Source organism: Catharus ustulatus, chromosome 3, assembly GCF_009819885.2.
Source record: "Catharus ustulatus isolate bCatUst1 chromosome 3, bCatUst1.pri.v2, whole genome shotgun sequence".
NCBI lineage: Eukaryota > Metazoa > Chordata > Aves > Passeriformes > Turdidae > Catharus > Catharus ustulatus.
The window spans coordinates 108,948,743-108,964,200 of NC_046223.1; the positions used below are offsets into that span (position 1 = coordinate 108,948,743).

General features: G+C 47.9%; 1 protein-coding gene across 1 annotated transcript; it reads right to left on the minus strand.

The window, feature by feature from the left end:
• Positions 1-942: 942 nt before the first annotated feature.
• Positions 943-8,735, minus strand: OSR1 (odd-skipped related transcription factor 1). The gene is made up of 3 exons (XM_033055420.1): positions 8,660-8,735; positions 2,710-3,402; positions 943-2,185 (listed from the first exon to the last, which is right to left on the minus strand). The coding sequence occupies exons 2-3, from the start codon at positions 3,354-3,356 to the stop codon at positions 2,050-2,052; spliced, it is 783 nt and encodes a 260-aa protein (XP_032911311.1). The 5' UTR covers positions 3,357-3,402; positions 8,660-8,735; the 3' UTR covers positions 943-2,049.
• Positions 8,736-15,458: the final 6,723 nt, after the last annotated feature.

Below are 15,458 nucleotides of genomic sequence, written 5' to 3' on the forward strand. Positions count from 1 at the left end.
TAAATGAGCTACAACCGCACGTTTTATTCCTGTCCTTGACAGAATTCTTTGACCAAATAAAGGAATAATTACTAAAAGCGGCAGGGGGAAAGGAGGAAGAGCCGCACTGGACCGCGCTGCCGTCGGTGAGCATCGCGCTCCGGCCGAGCATCCGCGCAGGAGCCGCCGCGCAGCTCCCAGGTCACCTCTGCCGCATCGCTAATTTGCAGAAAAAGAGGCTTCTCTTATCGCGGGGGCATTGACTCGCGACGGGAGGAGGAAGGTTTAGGGTTTGCCGAGAGGACGAGAAAGGACGGCGGCAAGAGGCGCTTCAAAGGCTGGAGCGGATGCCCCAGCACTGAGCTCTCTCCCCCGTCTCGATCCAAAGAGGTTTCGCAGTGGAATAAACATCTGTGATCTAAGACAGCTGCCGGGAATCAAAGGCCGCCCCAAGGAGCGCGGAACCGGCCGAAGATGTGACTGAAAAATGCCCGCTCCTGACAAACGCAGGATCGGGGGTGCGAAGGCGGCTCTGCCCGCAGCGCCTCCAGGCACCGAGAGCAGCAACAGGTCACCCATTACTCATCTGATTTGTTTTATAACGCTTCTGACACCTAATCTTATCAGCTAATACCCACGATTTAGTTACCCAAGACGATTGTTTTTTTCCTCACTAGCAGCAAAATTATTTGACTCTCCGCAGATGTTTACTTTTGTCAGCCTTACCAAAAAAAATAAAAATAAAAATAAAATAATAAAAAAAAAAAGGAGAGGAAAAGGAAAATTTGGAGGGGGAAAGCTAATGCACAGAAAAAAGATCCAAACTTTTCAAGACTGGTAGACACAACCACTGAAGAAATAAAAACTTAACTAAGAAAAAAAAAAGGTTCTGAATATTGACAAAGAGAATTTACCAGGGAAGAGATCAGAAACCAAATGAACACATATGTAGTCCATGCGGACTTGCCTGTAAAATAACAATTTATTTTAATACTTAAAAACCACACACAATCCAGTGATAAATGTCAATTACCAATAATCAGCATAAAGTGCCAAACAGCCATACAACTTTTTTTTTTTTTTAATAAACAGAACTTATTGGAATGTCTCTTAATTTGAATACACTGTTCAGAAAGCCAGCATTTAAAAAAATACGCTCTCAAGTTGAGATTTGTTCTCTCACACCAGGACACACGAAGACTTTAAGTACCACTAAAACCACGTTGTGCATACCGTCAGTTTGACGTATTGCCATCTTTCTTTCCTCTGGGTTTTTAAATAAGTCCAGAAGTTACAAACTTCCTCACAGCACACCAGACCACAAGGTAATAAAAAAGGTCTCCATGTCTCATGAACACTGATCTGTCCCAACACCAGGAACCCGTGCGTCTGAGATCTGGATGCATTTTCTAACGCATGATAGGACTCCCCACTTGAGAGACTTAGGTCATTTCCAAACATTAATTTTCTTCTCCTTTTCTGAAAAGAAACTAGCAAATGAGATTTGCAAGTTGCCCCTCTCCTTGTCTTAATGGTGCTGTGATGAAAAACCACCGTTTCAGTTCTTAATCGTCTTCTGGAATTCTTTGTATTTCCTGAAGTGTAAAAATAAGAAGCTTTATACAGTCAAAAAAAAAAAAAAGTATAAAATAAGAGTTTGGATTTTCTTAAGTAATACTTTTGGAAGCTACAATTTTTGGTTTGTTTTTGGGGATTTTTTTAGGTGGGGGATTGGTCGGGGGTGTCTTGTGGGTTTTTGTTTGGTTTTAAAGAGATTCCTGTCCAACACGTGAGCACCACCTTTTGGCATAAAGTTTATCAAAGCCACACAAGTCAGCTAGCACTCTCTGTATCATTCTTGTATATTTTTAATGCAAAATAATCTTTTCACCCACGACTTAGGAAGTTAATTTCTTGGACAGGGGATTGAAGGGGTGCAGATTTCGCCCTTTTTAAAGTAGAAACAAAAACAAAGCATAAAGTCCAGTGCTCCCATCCCGAAAGTTTTGTTTCTGCTCTAGTTTTGGTGTGAAGTCTGAAGGGGAAGAAAAGTTCATAGAAGCTGGAGATTCAACACTTAAGTTTGGCAGGTTTCAGTTCCTTTACTTGCGTGTGCAGTGTCTTGTGGACCGCTAGTGTTCTGGACTGGCAAAATCCTTTCCCGCATTCTTGACACTTAAAAGGCTTTTCTTTAGAATGGATATATCTAAAGAGAGAAAAACAATTGAGATGTCAGAAATAACTGGCCTAAACTCAGCAGTGAGGGGGAATATGCTGGACACTTCTTACACCTACTGCTGAGACTGAGAGTCTGGAGTGTGGCGCTTGGGCAATTGTCTGTATGAATGTGTGCAAGAGACGGGGGCATCAGAGGGTTATAGGGTGCCTTTCTCAGGGAAAAAATAACTTCTCTCTTACTTTGGGGTCACCAGGCTTCACGACAATTCTGAATAATCATAGAGGCAGAGGACACATGATGCAAATGGAGGATGAAAACATCTGTGGAATCTAAAAAGGAGGTTGTGAATGTTGTCTTTATAGAGTGAGGTATATCTTCCACTGTGAGTTACCTGGGCTTTTCCACTAGCAGTGGGCAGAGGAAAAACTAGAGTGAACACTCTAGGTTGGATGGGTACTTAACTTTTCTTATAAAAATATTGTATGTAGATGGCTAACTGAGAGAGTACAAATACACAAGGGAAAACGTACAGGGAAAAAATACACATTTACCTGTGATCCCTCAGGTGATCCTGTCTTCTGAAAGCCTTGTGACAAATATCACATGTGTAGGGCCGTTCGTCGGTGTGGGTTCTTTCATGAATCAAAAGGTTGTAGGACTTGGTGAAGTGCCTGCCACAGAATTTACACACAAACTCCTTCTTGGTTTTGGACGGTAACCTTCCCCGCGTGGGTTTCTTTTCTGGTGAGAGTTTAGTCACCTCAAGCAAAGACCCCAGCCCAGCAGGTGAGCCCTGACTGTCTGCCTGTCCCAGTTTAGAGTGGTCCTCTTGCGTGGCAGCCACTGCTAAGTTGGCAAAGTCAAAGCGGGGTTTGGCTTTGAGGGTCATGTTGGCAGCCTCTTGCTTGGGCTGGATGACGTGTGGGAAGAGCGGGAAGGTCGGCAGCTGGAACCGCGCGTCCACCAGGCTGGAGACGCCGGGCACTTTGGAGAAGGAGGAGCGGGGCAGATGCATGGCCGGGTAGCCCAGAGTCCACTGGTGCAGGTGCACGGCGTGCAGGGCACTGAAGCCGTAGAGGTTGGAGAGGTGGTCGGAGGGCACGGCGGGCAGCCCGTTGAATGCTTGCAGGAAGGAGTAGTTGGTGAGCTGCAGGGAAGGATGGATGGGCACTGGGGCCGGCAGGGTTTTACTTCCCATGGTGGCCGCTCAGGAGGAGGATCTTGGGAACAGGGGAGGAAAATATCTGGAAAATAAAGATGGAGGAGGGAAGAGGGAGAGGTAGATTTACATGAAAATAAAAGTGCCTTACCTCACCCCTCGTCAATATACCTCTCCAAAGCCACAGGAGGAGGTTGCCTTGGAATTAGAGAGGTCTTTACTGTGTGTCCCCAGATTCTCCCTCTCCCTCTCTCTCTCTCACACACAAATGTATTTTATCCACAATCATTCACTTCCAAGCCATATCCCCTTGCTGTGCCGATCCTGTACATGGATGCTATTTTGGCCCAAAAAGCTCAGTCAACTCTCAGTAATTTAAAATCCCTTCCTGGGTGACCTCAGCCTTTAGAAAATAGTGAGATATCGCCCACTACATCTGTCCACAGAAATTGCATTTAGCGCTGAGTCTTTAGGTAACACAGGGAAAGGCACAGAACTTGCTCCCCCTGGGTTGCTCAGCTCCCTGAAGTCTGGCCTTAGCCAAAACTCTGAGATGATGGAGGCACTTGGATGATCAGAACTGCATGCGCTCCCTCTTTCAAAAAAAATAATATAATTTTGGTGGAAAAAAAAAAAAAACATTCTGGGGAAAATACCAGCCAAAGCCCTCTCTCCTGTGTACTGCAAAAAGAAATGTGAAAAATGGTGAATTCGGGTGACAAATCTGAAGTGCCATTTGCTCTTCCCTGGGAGAAGTGCCTGGCTTCAAGCCCACATCCTAATCTAAGCAATTGCTTAATTAGAGCCTTTCAAAAGGCTGAAATACAAGGACTGGGGAGACCCTTCCCATGGGGCACCCAGACCAGCAGCTGCAGGGCCTCAGCCCTTCCCTGGGCTGGGTGCCACCACTTTGGTCTGTGTTTCAGGGTCCTGCCAAGCCCCTAGACTCTCCTGTGGGCTTGATCCCTACCCATCCCACCCCACAAGACGGAGGGGAAAATGCTACAAGGCAGCAGCATTGAGGCACATCTGGCCCAGTCTGAAAATTCAGCCCCAGCTGCTGTCAACCATTTGGCAGGAGATGCTTCCCGAGGGTTGTTGGTGGGGACGCAGCTTCCTCCCTTTGTGGGTGTGAGAGAGCACCCATGGCTTTTGGAAGCAACACATCCCTGCAGCCCAGAGAGCCTCCTCTTTACTCCACAGTCCTCAACTTGTACTCCCTTAGATCATAGCTAACCTCAGTGAGCTCTGGGATTTGCCTTCAGTGAGGCTATTTTCTGCCAGAATCCCCCCAGGTTTGCTGCAGGGTGCCCACATGATCCTTACAAGATCCTGACAGGGTTCCTGCTGAGTCACGCTGGTTCCCCCCAAGATCCCCACGGGGGACTCCAGAAAGGTCCTTGCAGTATTCGGATTAGACTTCATCCCCATGTGTACAGTAAAGCCTCTGGAGAAATGGAGGCAGCAAAGTACAGCAGTAATTGTCCCTCTGAGCTAGAAGTCTGGGGGTGTGGAAATTGGTGGTGGAAGAGGTCTAAAGACCAGGGAAACAAATCTGATTTATATGTGCGCTGTTGCCTGGAAAGAGGAGCTGCAGCTGGGAGGGTGTGAGAGGGAGAAGCTAACTCTGGGCAGCTCTGTACTCCAGGCCCACCTTTCACTCTGCTTTACATAAATCAGCAGCAGGAAGAGGGACTCAAACCTTAGAGGAATTCCACTGCAATGACCCAGAATAAGAGATTGTGACATTTTTTGTTTTCCAATTGGATACATTTCTGATAGTGACTGATTGGAAAATGCACACTTTGTATTTTCTGTTCTCCTACCTTTCCTCTTTTTTCCCCTCTCTATTTTTTTTAATTTTATTTTGCTTTGGGTTTTTTTTTGTTGTTATGTTTTGTTTTGTTTTAGTATTTTTGCTAAACTACTTAGGGCTGTTGAACCAGCCAGACTGTTTTGTTGCTCTACTGGGAATATACTTTTATTTAGTTAGTGCTGCCTATACACGAAGCTTGTCCACATCACAGCACAAATGCCTCAGCTGATGACCCCGAGGACAAAGTGCTCAGAAAACACTTGTCCTCTCGTCTGGGTACCTGAAAATGTCTGTTCGTTTCTGTGTGTGTTTCCCTGTCTAGATAGCTCTAGATCTCTCAAACATGAAGCAAACTATTGCAAATGAAGCTTATTCCTCTTTCTTTTCTATCCTTAGAAAACACTTAGTATAGAATACATAAGCAGAAATCTATTATGTCAATATGAGTAAATTCTCACTTGAAAACATTTTTAAAATTATATTTCAATGTTCCCAATAAAGAGCAAGGCACAAACCAAGGAAAAATAGTCAGGTCATAATAGTATCCATTGCGCTCGCAGTTTTTTGTTTTTTTGCTAGAGTAGGTCTGTTAAATTAAAACAAAATAAAAATTTTAAAAAGATGAAAAAGCCAAAGACAACAGAGAAAAAAAAAAAAAAAGAGAGAGAGAGAGAGAAAATAAGAAGAAAAAAGGAGGTGGGAGCGCAGTGTTCATGTTACTACAAGTTTCTTGGCACTTTTCCAGAAATGTAAGCTGCACTTTTGCTCTGTACGATGAGGATACTCAAAAATATGGATGAAGAGCAGGCTATTTCATAAAGAAGTCCCCTCACTTCGGGACATCAAAGCAAATGTGTTTCACAGTGTAGTAACTCTCTGGTCTCCAACTTGCCCGCAGAGATCAACGTTTCTTTGATTTCGGTGTCACCTCCACCTTTAATTCTGCTTCATGTAAACAGATCGTTATCGGGTCTTGTTCCCTTTTTTTTTTTTTTTTTTTTTTTTAAGAGAAGAAGACCCCGCGAGTTCTCTGCTTGAATTCCCCCATTGCAATAAAACTGTGCGGGGTTTTCTTTTTTAACACAAAGTAGCTCGGTGAGTAATTAAGAACAAACCACTTGTGTTCTGACTGAAACAAAACCCACTCATGCCAAGATAAATTTACCCTGCAAAAGAGGAACATAAACTTGAAAGTCTGCATCTGTCTCCAGCTTTCTTACCCTTTGCCCTGAGTGAAGATACGGTAATACTATTGTCCAGTTGCCACTGTTTTAAGACCATTTCAATCCTAACCTTCCAGATTAAATTCTACCTACTCTATATGCCAGAAAAAAAATATTTACCCGGCTTTCTTCTGGTAGCATAGCAAGAGGCGAAATTAGATGGGTTTTTAACTAATCTTGTGGTTAGTCAGTATTTTTCCTTTCTATATTGAATTATCAATTTCCGATGTGTCCTTTGAAAGGGATATTTGTTACATTAAATACCTGACTCATAAATAATGAGGTTTGCTAATTAGTTCCACATGGAAGAATGGAGGAGGTAAATTACCCTGAGAACGTTGCTTATTTTTACAAACATGATAAAGTAGCGGGCATAAAATGATGCATTCTTGCGAGAACCTCAAACTACAGTAATCAGGTTCTTCTGTCAAAAAAAAGTTCCCCAGTTTTGCCTGAATTTTTTCAGGTCTGGTAGCCCCGTTCTTTTGGATGCACGCATCGGTGTGCAACATTTTGCCACCAGGTCGGCTATTTATTTTTGTCTCCTTTAAGGGGAAGAAAATTTCCCTTCCTAAAGTCAAAGCGAGGAGATGGAGCTTACACGTTGTCTGTGTTTGGGAAACTAAGTGGAAAGGGAATACAAGTGCCCTTTCGCTCCGCATTATTCGAGCGTGGTGCTCTTGAGGAATAAAATACATTGTTCAGCACAGATTTATTCAAAGTATTAATGAAGTGTGCAGAATCTATTAAAGCAGGTTTATTTGGGGCTAATTGAGCGTGAAAGAGTTAATTGCTAACATTAATGAGGACTGGAAGGACTCAGTCAGCGTGTGCCTTGGATATCTCCGCTCAATCCTTATAAAATCATCATTCACATTTTATCACGAAATCGGTGTTGACAAGTCTCCCCAGACCACCACCGCGAGCGCGGCTCAGTGAGATGGGCTTCAGTTTCTCAAATAATAATAGCAAATACTAACCGGGGGCCGAGTGCACCGGCGATGGCCACACTGCCCGGGGCAGGATTAATCCAGAACAGCAAAGATCGCCGTGTTCGGCCCCTGGAGGGACAGCGGCTGCGAGGCCACGGGCGGGAGCGCGGCCCCGGGCGGGCGTGGGTGGGTGCCGCGGGACGGCCGCAGGGGCCAAGCCTCCACCTTCCCCCCGCAGAAGCTTTTAGGTAGGTTTGGGGGGTATTGCGTGTGTGCTTTTGCAATCCCCCTCGGGTGTTGAAAGGTCCCCAGCACAAGATTCACCCTCGCTTTCTCCCTAGAGAAACTCCCGGTGCCTCTCCTGCGCGGGAATAAATCGTCCTTCCTCTCTCCCGGTGCAGGGAGGATCCCTCGCCTCTGTGCTCCTCGCTGGCCGCACAGCCGCGGGTAGGGCCGGGCTTTGCGGTGAGAGCCCCGGGGCAGCCGGGGCACGGCGCATCCCCGCCCGCAGCCGCGGAGCTGCACCCCGGGCCCGGCGCTGCCTCAGGCTCGGGCCCTTCTCATCTGCCCCCGCACTTACTGAGCTGGATCTACTGTGCACCTGTCCGGGACCCTCCTGCCCGGCTCGCGATTTATCGAACAATTCCTGCGGCGCTACGATAATCTCCAAAATGCTCTATTTTTATGGTTTCCCTCCCAAAAGCCAACCACAACAACCATACCCTAATCCTCGGCTTTGCACTGACACTTTATAGGCTCGGCCACGAGAGGAGTTTAGTCTCTCCTGCGCTGAACTTGTTTCGATCTACCCAGACAAATACAAACATCAGGCTCGTTTCTGTTCTGGCCTTGGGTAGAAAGACAGAAGGCTTTTCGGATCCTGAAACACTGGAGTTGCAAGAAAAGGGAAAAAAGAGAAAAAAGGAACCTCGCAGAAATAAAGACAGAAGAGAAAGATGAGGAGAGAAAAGCCAGTAATAGAAAGGAGAAAAGCTGGAAGTTCAAGGCCGTAAAGGACACGCAGGCTTCTGTTTTGCTCGCATGTGTCATTTTTAGCTCGGGTTAGAAACACTGCTTCTCCGCAAGGGGGGAGAGACAACATTGAAAGGGGAGGACAAATCTTTAAATAGCATCAAAATATCCGAGACCCGTGTGAAGGCTTACCCCAGCCCTCCGCCCGCCCCAAAGAGAACAGTCCTCCTCACGTGAACCACAATTTCCACGCTTCTGCACCATCCAGCGGATCGTGGGAGGGGATGGAGGCAAAGAAAGAAAGGAGGTAGAGCAAAGGAAGTATTTGAATCGATATCCCCAACCCCCGAGGCTTGGCAAAACAAAAACCAAACAGAATGAGTTGTTCTTTTTATTTACCTAATCCCGATCTGTGCTCCACCGCTGGCAGCAGTTAAAAGATCCTGGGCTAAATTGGAGCTGGTAAAATAAAATAATGGGAAAAAAATAGGGGGAAAAAAAAGAAAAAAAAAAAAAAGGGAAAAAAAAAACGTTGGGCTAGGTCAGTGTCTGTGCTGGCCCTGGGGGGCACAGCTCACCCCACCCACCCCACTGCTCCTCCAGCGGGTACAGCAGATCCGAGCGGGGCCAGGTGTCCAGGTGCTCTCCCCGCTCCTGCTCCCGGAGCCGGCTGCGTGCGCTGGAGTGCGAACGCGCCCGGGAGCAGTCGCGCTCAGACTGAACCGATCCCTTCCCTCCTGCCTCCTCCTTATTTCAACCCCCCCTCCCAGCTCCCCCCTCAACCTCCCACCGCACTCCGGGCATGCGCACGCAGGGAGAAAGTTTCTGGCTGGGAAGAACCAACTTTTCAACCCGCTTCTCCCGGCGGCGCAGCAGCCCGGGGCTCGCAGCCCGCAAAGCTCTCACCTCGCCCCCCCGCCCCGCTCCCGCAGCCTCCCCCGGAGCGTCTCCCCAGGGCCTGCTGCGCTCGGCCCCGGGCGGAGCGTCCTCCCGGGGGTTCCCCGCGCAGCTCCGCGGCACGGCACGGCAAGGCACGGCACGGGACAGGACGGGACGCGACGCTCGCTGCCCCGGCGGCTCTGCGCGGCAGCGCTGCCTGAGCCGATCCGGCCCTTCGCTCCCTTCTGCACCTCAGGGCTGCGAACCGCGCCGAAGCGCGCCGAACCGGGCCGAACCGCGCCGAAGCGGGCCGAACGCACCGCTCCCGGCCGCCGCGCTGCGCCCCCTCCCCGCCGAGCAGCCGCGGGACAGGACTCACCGGGACCTGCCCAGAGGGCAGGAGGGGGACAAAGGCAGCGAGAATGAAAAAGTGGGGGGAGGATGGAGGGAGGGATCTGCTCCCGCTGGATGGATTTAGAGATCTCAAGTGGTTCTGCCTCTCTGAGATCCTCAGAGAGGATCCCGGGAGCCGCTTACCTGTGAGGGGTCCACCCCCGGGAGGGCGCTTCCTCCGCCCGTCCCGTCATCCCTCCAGATCCCCGCTTTCCTCCCCAGCGCCCCTGAACTGGGTGCCTTCCTCCTGTCCTTCCTCCCACGGCCCGGGAGGGTCTCTCCCCGCGCCCGGAGGGGTTCACGGTGTGCGAAACTCCGCGGATTCCCCGCGGACAGGGAGCCGCAAAACTGGGCTTGCGTCCGGGGCGACTGCCCAGGCGACACAGGAAAAGCAAAATAACCCTCGAAAGAAAAAGGTTAAACGGGCTTTATAATTAATCCTGAGGCCGTAATCTCCTCGGTTATTTGTTTTTCTATTCATCCATCCGTTCACACTCCTTTAGATCCGTGAAGGGGGAAAAATTGCTTGGGTGTATTACATTGTCCCGAGAAGCCAGGGTAATATAATACGCGAGCGAAGACAGATCCATCAGGATAACACGGTACCGTGCTCAGGGACGCATGTGTCTTTTTATTGTTCATGACACTCCTCTAATTACACCTTTTCTCTTTTTTTAAATTTTTTTAATTTTTTTTTTACCCTCTCCGAAGGAAAAACAAGCGAACAAATAAAACTAAAATCAACAAAACAGCAACAAGAAAACACTAGGTTATCATCCTGCAGAATAAGTGCTCATGAACATGACAGTAGCGTGGCAAGCCCTGCCATTTCAACCCCAAAGCCTCTCTATTTTTATGAACAATTTGGGGTCCAGCATTGCACTCTACTCCAGGCAGGCGAAGAAATTTTCGTTCCCTTTTTTTTTGTAAACGAGTGGCATTTTTATGAGGCAGAGGCGAAGCAAAGACGTTCCCGGTTCTTCTTCAGTTCTCTGTCATTTCGTGCTGTTATTTTCTCTCTTTCTTTATCATACCCACACATGCGCATAAAAAACCCCAAAATCCAAAAGAAAACCACACAACCCCCAACCCGCGAAAGCAAAAAAAGAAAAGAAAAAGAAGAAAAAAAAAAAGAAAAAACCCTTAAAACCCAAACCCCTAAACCTAATTTTTTTTCATTCCTGTCGAGAATGTGATCCTATGCCCGCTGCTGTAAACTGACTTCTTTGAATAAGTTTGCATTTTCAAATATGGTTTAAGTCCAGTTGCCTGAACACGCATGTAAGATTCCCAAGTGTCCCCAGACCAAGATACAGACCGCAGATAGGCTCTTCTAACTGAAGATGTATCTTTTTCCATAGGAAAAATCTTGTTATAGCTTAGGGTGGGTGCATGCACTAATAAAACAAAAATCACAATTCTCTTTAGAGAAATAGCGGATTAGCTGAGACGGTAAGCACAAAACCAGCTATGATACCTGCACGTGGCTGCCTTTGAGGGAACAAAATAAAAACCATGCACTTCCAGATACAAAACCCTTAATTCCGAAATAAATACTTAAACATTGAAATGAGTAGCAGTAAATGATCTCATTGTCTACGGGGGAGGGAGACACACACAAAAAAGATATTCCCACGCGAAAATAGTTTATAATCAAAGCAGGTCGTTGGGATATCATTCTGTTCTAGAGTTGTCCTGGAAGCTGTAGCTGAAAACTGCCTGGATAATGTGTCATCTGATATTTACGTATTTGTTAAAAAATAAAAATATTTGGACTTGTCAACCCACTGGCGATAGAACTGAAGTTTCAGGTTAACTGTCTTGTTAAGTGCATTTGTTTAAAATATCTGATGTTTAAATTATGAAGCTTATGTTGTTCCAAAACCTTTATTCTCGAATGCATTTTTATGATGTCCCTTGCTAATTTGCATTATGTCAACTTGCAGCGGAGGGGAACCTAATACCGGGAACGGGGAACAAAACCACTCTGACACGCAGGGAATATGCTGCGCTTTTCCACAGCGAAGATCTGCTGTCGATTAGGAATGTTACGACTTCAAGAGAATTGTGAAAAGCGGAGGCATCTGCTCCCAAAGCTAGCCACGTTTGTAGGATTTAGACGTGTCAGCGAAACCCAATTCGTTTCAAGAGAAACCTGTGGGATGACTGGCGAGACCGGAGCCCCCATTCCTATTTCCCACCTGTATCCCCTTCCCAAAACCATCCCCGTCCCTTTCCTGTCCCACGTGTCTGCAAGTCCAAGGCCCCCGGTTGTGTGCACCCCGTTTTCGAGGAGCAGTATCCCGGGCAGCCCCCCGCTCCCAGCACACCGGGGCTGCCTCTCCGCTGCGCTCCGCAGCGCAGGAGTCGGGCGCTGCCGCCTCGCCCCGGTGCCGCCGGTGCCGGTGTCGGTGCCCGAACCGGCACCGGGGGAGCGGCTTGGTGACCCTTGTGGAGCAGACTCAGGGGGAACGGGGACTACACCTGAGGGCATTTCCCCGTCCCTCCCGTGGGGAACCTGTGGAGCTTGTCACCTCCCTCTAACGAGTTCTGGGTCCAAGGGCTGACCCCGGGCACCACGGGCACTGGGGATCGCGCCTCCTCTGGTTCACGCTCCTCTGGGTGCCGATCATCCCTGGATGCACCTACACGTGCTGAGAGAAGGTTACATAGCGTGACTGATGTTGCTCTTCCCTGCTGCAGCTGGGATACCCAGCTTCACCCACTTAACCTTTGCAAGAAAAAACGATTCCCGGCCTCATTCCACAGCCACGGGAGGGATAAAACTCCCTTTTGCTTCCATGGGACTTTATGCCCACCGGGGAACTGCGGTCGTCCCTTAAAACTTATTTTACTGGGAAGGAACGACTGCGCTACTCCCGAAGCATCCTCCTCCGCCGGGGCTGGAGGGAGCAGCGGCTCCGGCGGAGCAGGGGGAGGTTCGTGCGAGTGCAGGGGCTCCATCGCCCCTGGAGTCTGGCGAACGCAGAGCAGTGGGTGGGGGATGGCTGGGCAAAGCCTCCTCCGCTCGGCAGCCCTGCAGCTCCCGGCGCTCCCGGGGAGAGGAAGCGGGAGCGGGGCTGAGCAGCCGGCAGCGCTCGGAGGTTCCAAAGCTGCTGCGCTCCCGGAGCTTCACCCGGAAGGATGGAGCAGCCCCGGCGGCAGACACTCAGGGGCGAGCAGGCACAAGTGCACTCAGCATTCCCCTCCTTGTCCTCACGCCTCCTGGGGCAAGGCGTAACGCCCCTGCTATCTGTGGCACCAGGGATACATATATATAAATGTGTGTGTATATATATGTTCTGCTTCGCTTTGCCTGGTTTCTTCTCCCCCTCCGATTTTGCTGATTGCCGCGGTGAAGGATTGGAGCGTGTGGACTCTGCCCTCTCTGGAGTGGCCCGGACTGAGATGAAAAGGGAGAGTCAGCCAGGGGCAGGAAAGGCCACGATCTCCCGGAGCGTGGCCGGGAGCCGCGGGTGGCGGCGGGCGCGGGGCAGGGCGCGGAGGCAGCGCGGGGGCTCCCGCACCCCCTCTCCCAAACCCATCCCCCCGCTCCCTCCCGACCGCAGCTCGCTCCTCAGGTTCCGTGTAGCCTTAGTATTTTAATAGCTGCTAATGACAAGAAAGGGAAGAATAGCGGCAAACAACGCGGGTGGAAACTGCTCCCGCGGTGCGAGTAAACGCTCTTCAAACAGCAACTCCCGCCTCCATCACTCTAACAGAAAATCGGTGCGGAGATGGACATAACGCTGTGCTGCCAACTTTGGAGTTTTTTTGGGTTGTTTTCAAACTTCTAGGGCTCCCTGAAAATAAAAGGCAAACTTTGGAACATCTCCATTTTGTTAACGAGGGGGAAATCGTTTCAGCCTGATTGCGGTGCTGAGATGTAACCCGGCGCTTTAATGCATCGCCGCCCTTCTCGGGCGGGGAGAGATCCGCGGGTGTGCAATCCCGGCCGCCCCCCGCGCCCCGCGCAGCCCGTGGGGACAGCCCTGTGCCAGCAACTTCTGCGGGGCAGGAAAGAAAATCCAGAGCACGCAATAGAGCGATAGGGGATTTGTCTTCTTCAAGAATCACAATGGATTTTGCAAGCAACTAATTAAGCGCAAGATCTCCCCCCACCAGCAGCCCCCGCCCCACGCACCCCTTGTTTGCAACGCGGTGTGAAGCCGGTTGTGTAAATGATTCCACTTTAACTTCCAGCCACTTTAGATCACTAATAATGCCGTGGTGGTGCTGCTCACACTGGTGCAGTGAGAGTCAGCATTTCCATTATAATTTCCTATTTTCAGGAGTTTTTACAGTGGTCATAAAAATTCAATCCAGGCTCTAACTTGGCATCCTAGGGCTCCTCCCAGGAGTAATTTCTTTTTGTTGTATTTGAAAGAGGAAACCATTTATCTGTTTTTACATTGCGAGAGAGCAACAAAAGGAAGCAAAAGCAGTGTTTGCAGAACATTTTTGTATTTTATACCGCTTGCTTTTCCTCAGCTTTACAGTATCTGCCATAGTTGTTAAAGGAGTACAGTACACAGTAATTAATAACACATGAAAAACCATCAGGTTATAGAGAAACCAGAGTCTGCAATCAAAACTGGTCATATAAAATACTCTTTATCATTCTGAAATTCTTTGCTTTTCTAAACCAATAATTTATTAGCAATACATCCAAAATGTGATTTGATGCTGGGGGTCACTTTGATTCCAAATGAACTGATCATTTTTGAAATCTGAGAAAGTTTTGAATGTCCTCATTTTTAAGAAAAATTTTGTAAAAGTACAGATGTTTTCAATGCAGATTTGAGGGGTCTATCCTCCAGCCTCCTCTAAGCAAGTATATGTACAACAGTCAATAATCTTTGGATTTAGGTGTCCCTAAGTATTCATTTATATGATGGATTGTAATGGCTATATGGTTCCCTTGAAACCATTATGTTCTATCAGGTCAAAACCAGCTTCTTAAAAAAGTTCATTTAATACAAGGGTGGTTGGAATGATTTGTGTACATTACATTTGCTCACATACAGTTCCCATATCTGCTGGAAATTGAGTAAGGATTTAATGATCCCAGAGGAACTGAAAGCTTCGGTGACAGGAGTTCCAAAGGGGCCTGTGAGACAAAGACCAGTGTGAATTGGGACACTGAAGTAGAATGCCAGCGAAGCCTGGACATCCCATCATTTCACTGTGGATTATGCCTATGCCACATGTTTTAAAGGGAAATCCTTTCTCTGCTGCTATAAAGTATACATTTCTGTGGGCCTGGGAACTCAGTAGGGGTATCCACCAACTCATCCAGCTTTTGTTTGTCTAGGAAAAAGGATTACCAAGAACAATCTCTCAGACTTCAAAGAGTTACTTCTAGGTAGTACCAAAATATGTGTATGGAGTTAGAGTTACATGTGTATACATGTAAATACATATACACTAGAAAAGGGAAGAATCTTTGTATGTATATGTTGGTGCAGAGACAGATAACACAGCATTACAGGATGCACAATGGAAGTAGGAAGATATGTATATTGAATCAAGGATTATCAGTGACCTTTATATTTTTAATTTTTTTCTAATTATATGTAAATTTGTAAGGCTTATGTTTACCATCATTAACACTTAAAAGAGGGCTCCATAACTTTCGGTGAATAAAGATAATATTTGCTTGTACGGTCTGTCAATCACAAGACTGGAATCAGAATTCCACAAGATTTATCTTCCCTGGAGTGATTTCATCACAGTGACATTGGGCTAGTAACCTCCAGTGGATCCAGCACTTCCTGAAAGCAGGGAACTTCCTGTTGAGATCATTCTAGAGAAACCTTTCGTGTGGTTTTTTTTTTTCATTGGAGATATGCTGGCACATACACAGACCCAATGGTCCTTGTTTTAGGTATCTCAATTCATAGACTGAAGGGGATGGGTATAAGTC

Bases quoted from the DNA above. Each gene is read 5' to 3' on its own strand.
- OSR1 (XM_033055420.1), bottom strand. From the start codon at position 3,356: ATGGGAAGTAAAACCCTGCCGGCCCCAGTGCCCATCCATCCTTCCCTG. The intron at 2,186-2,709 runs GTAAATGTGTAT...TTCTCTCTTTAG, and splicing joins GATCACCTGAGGGATCACAG to ATATATCCATTCTAAAGAAA.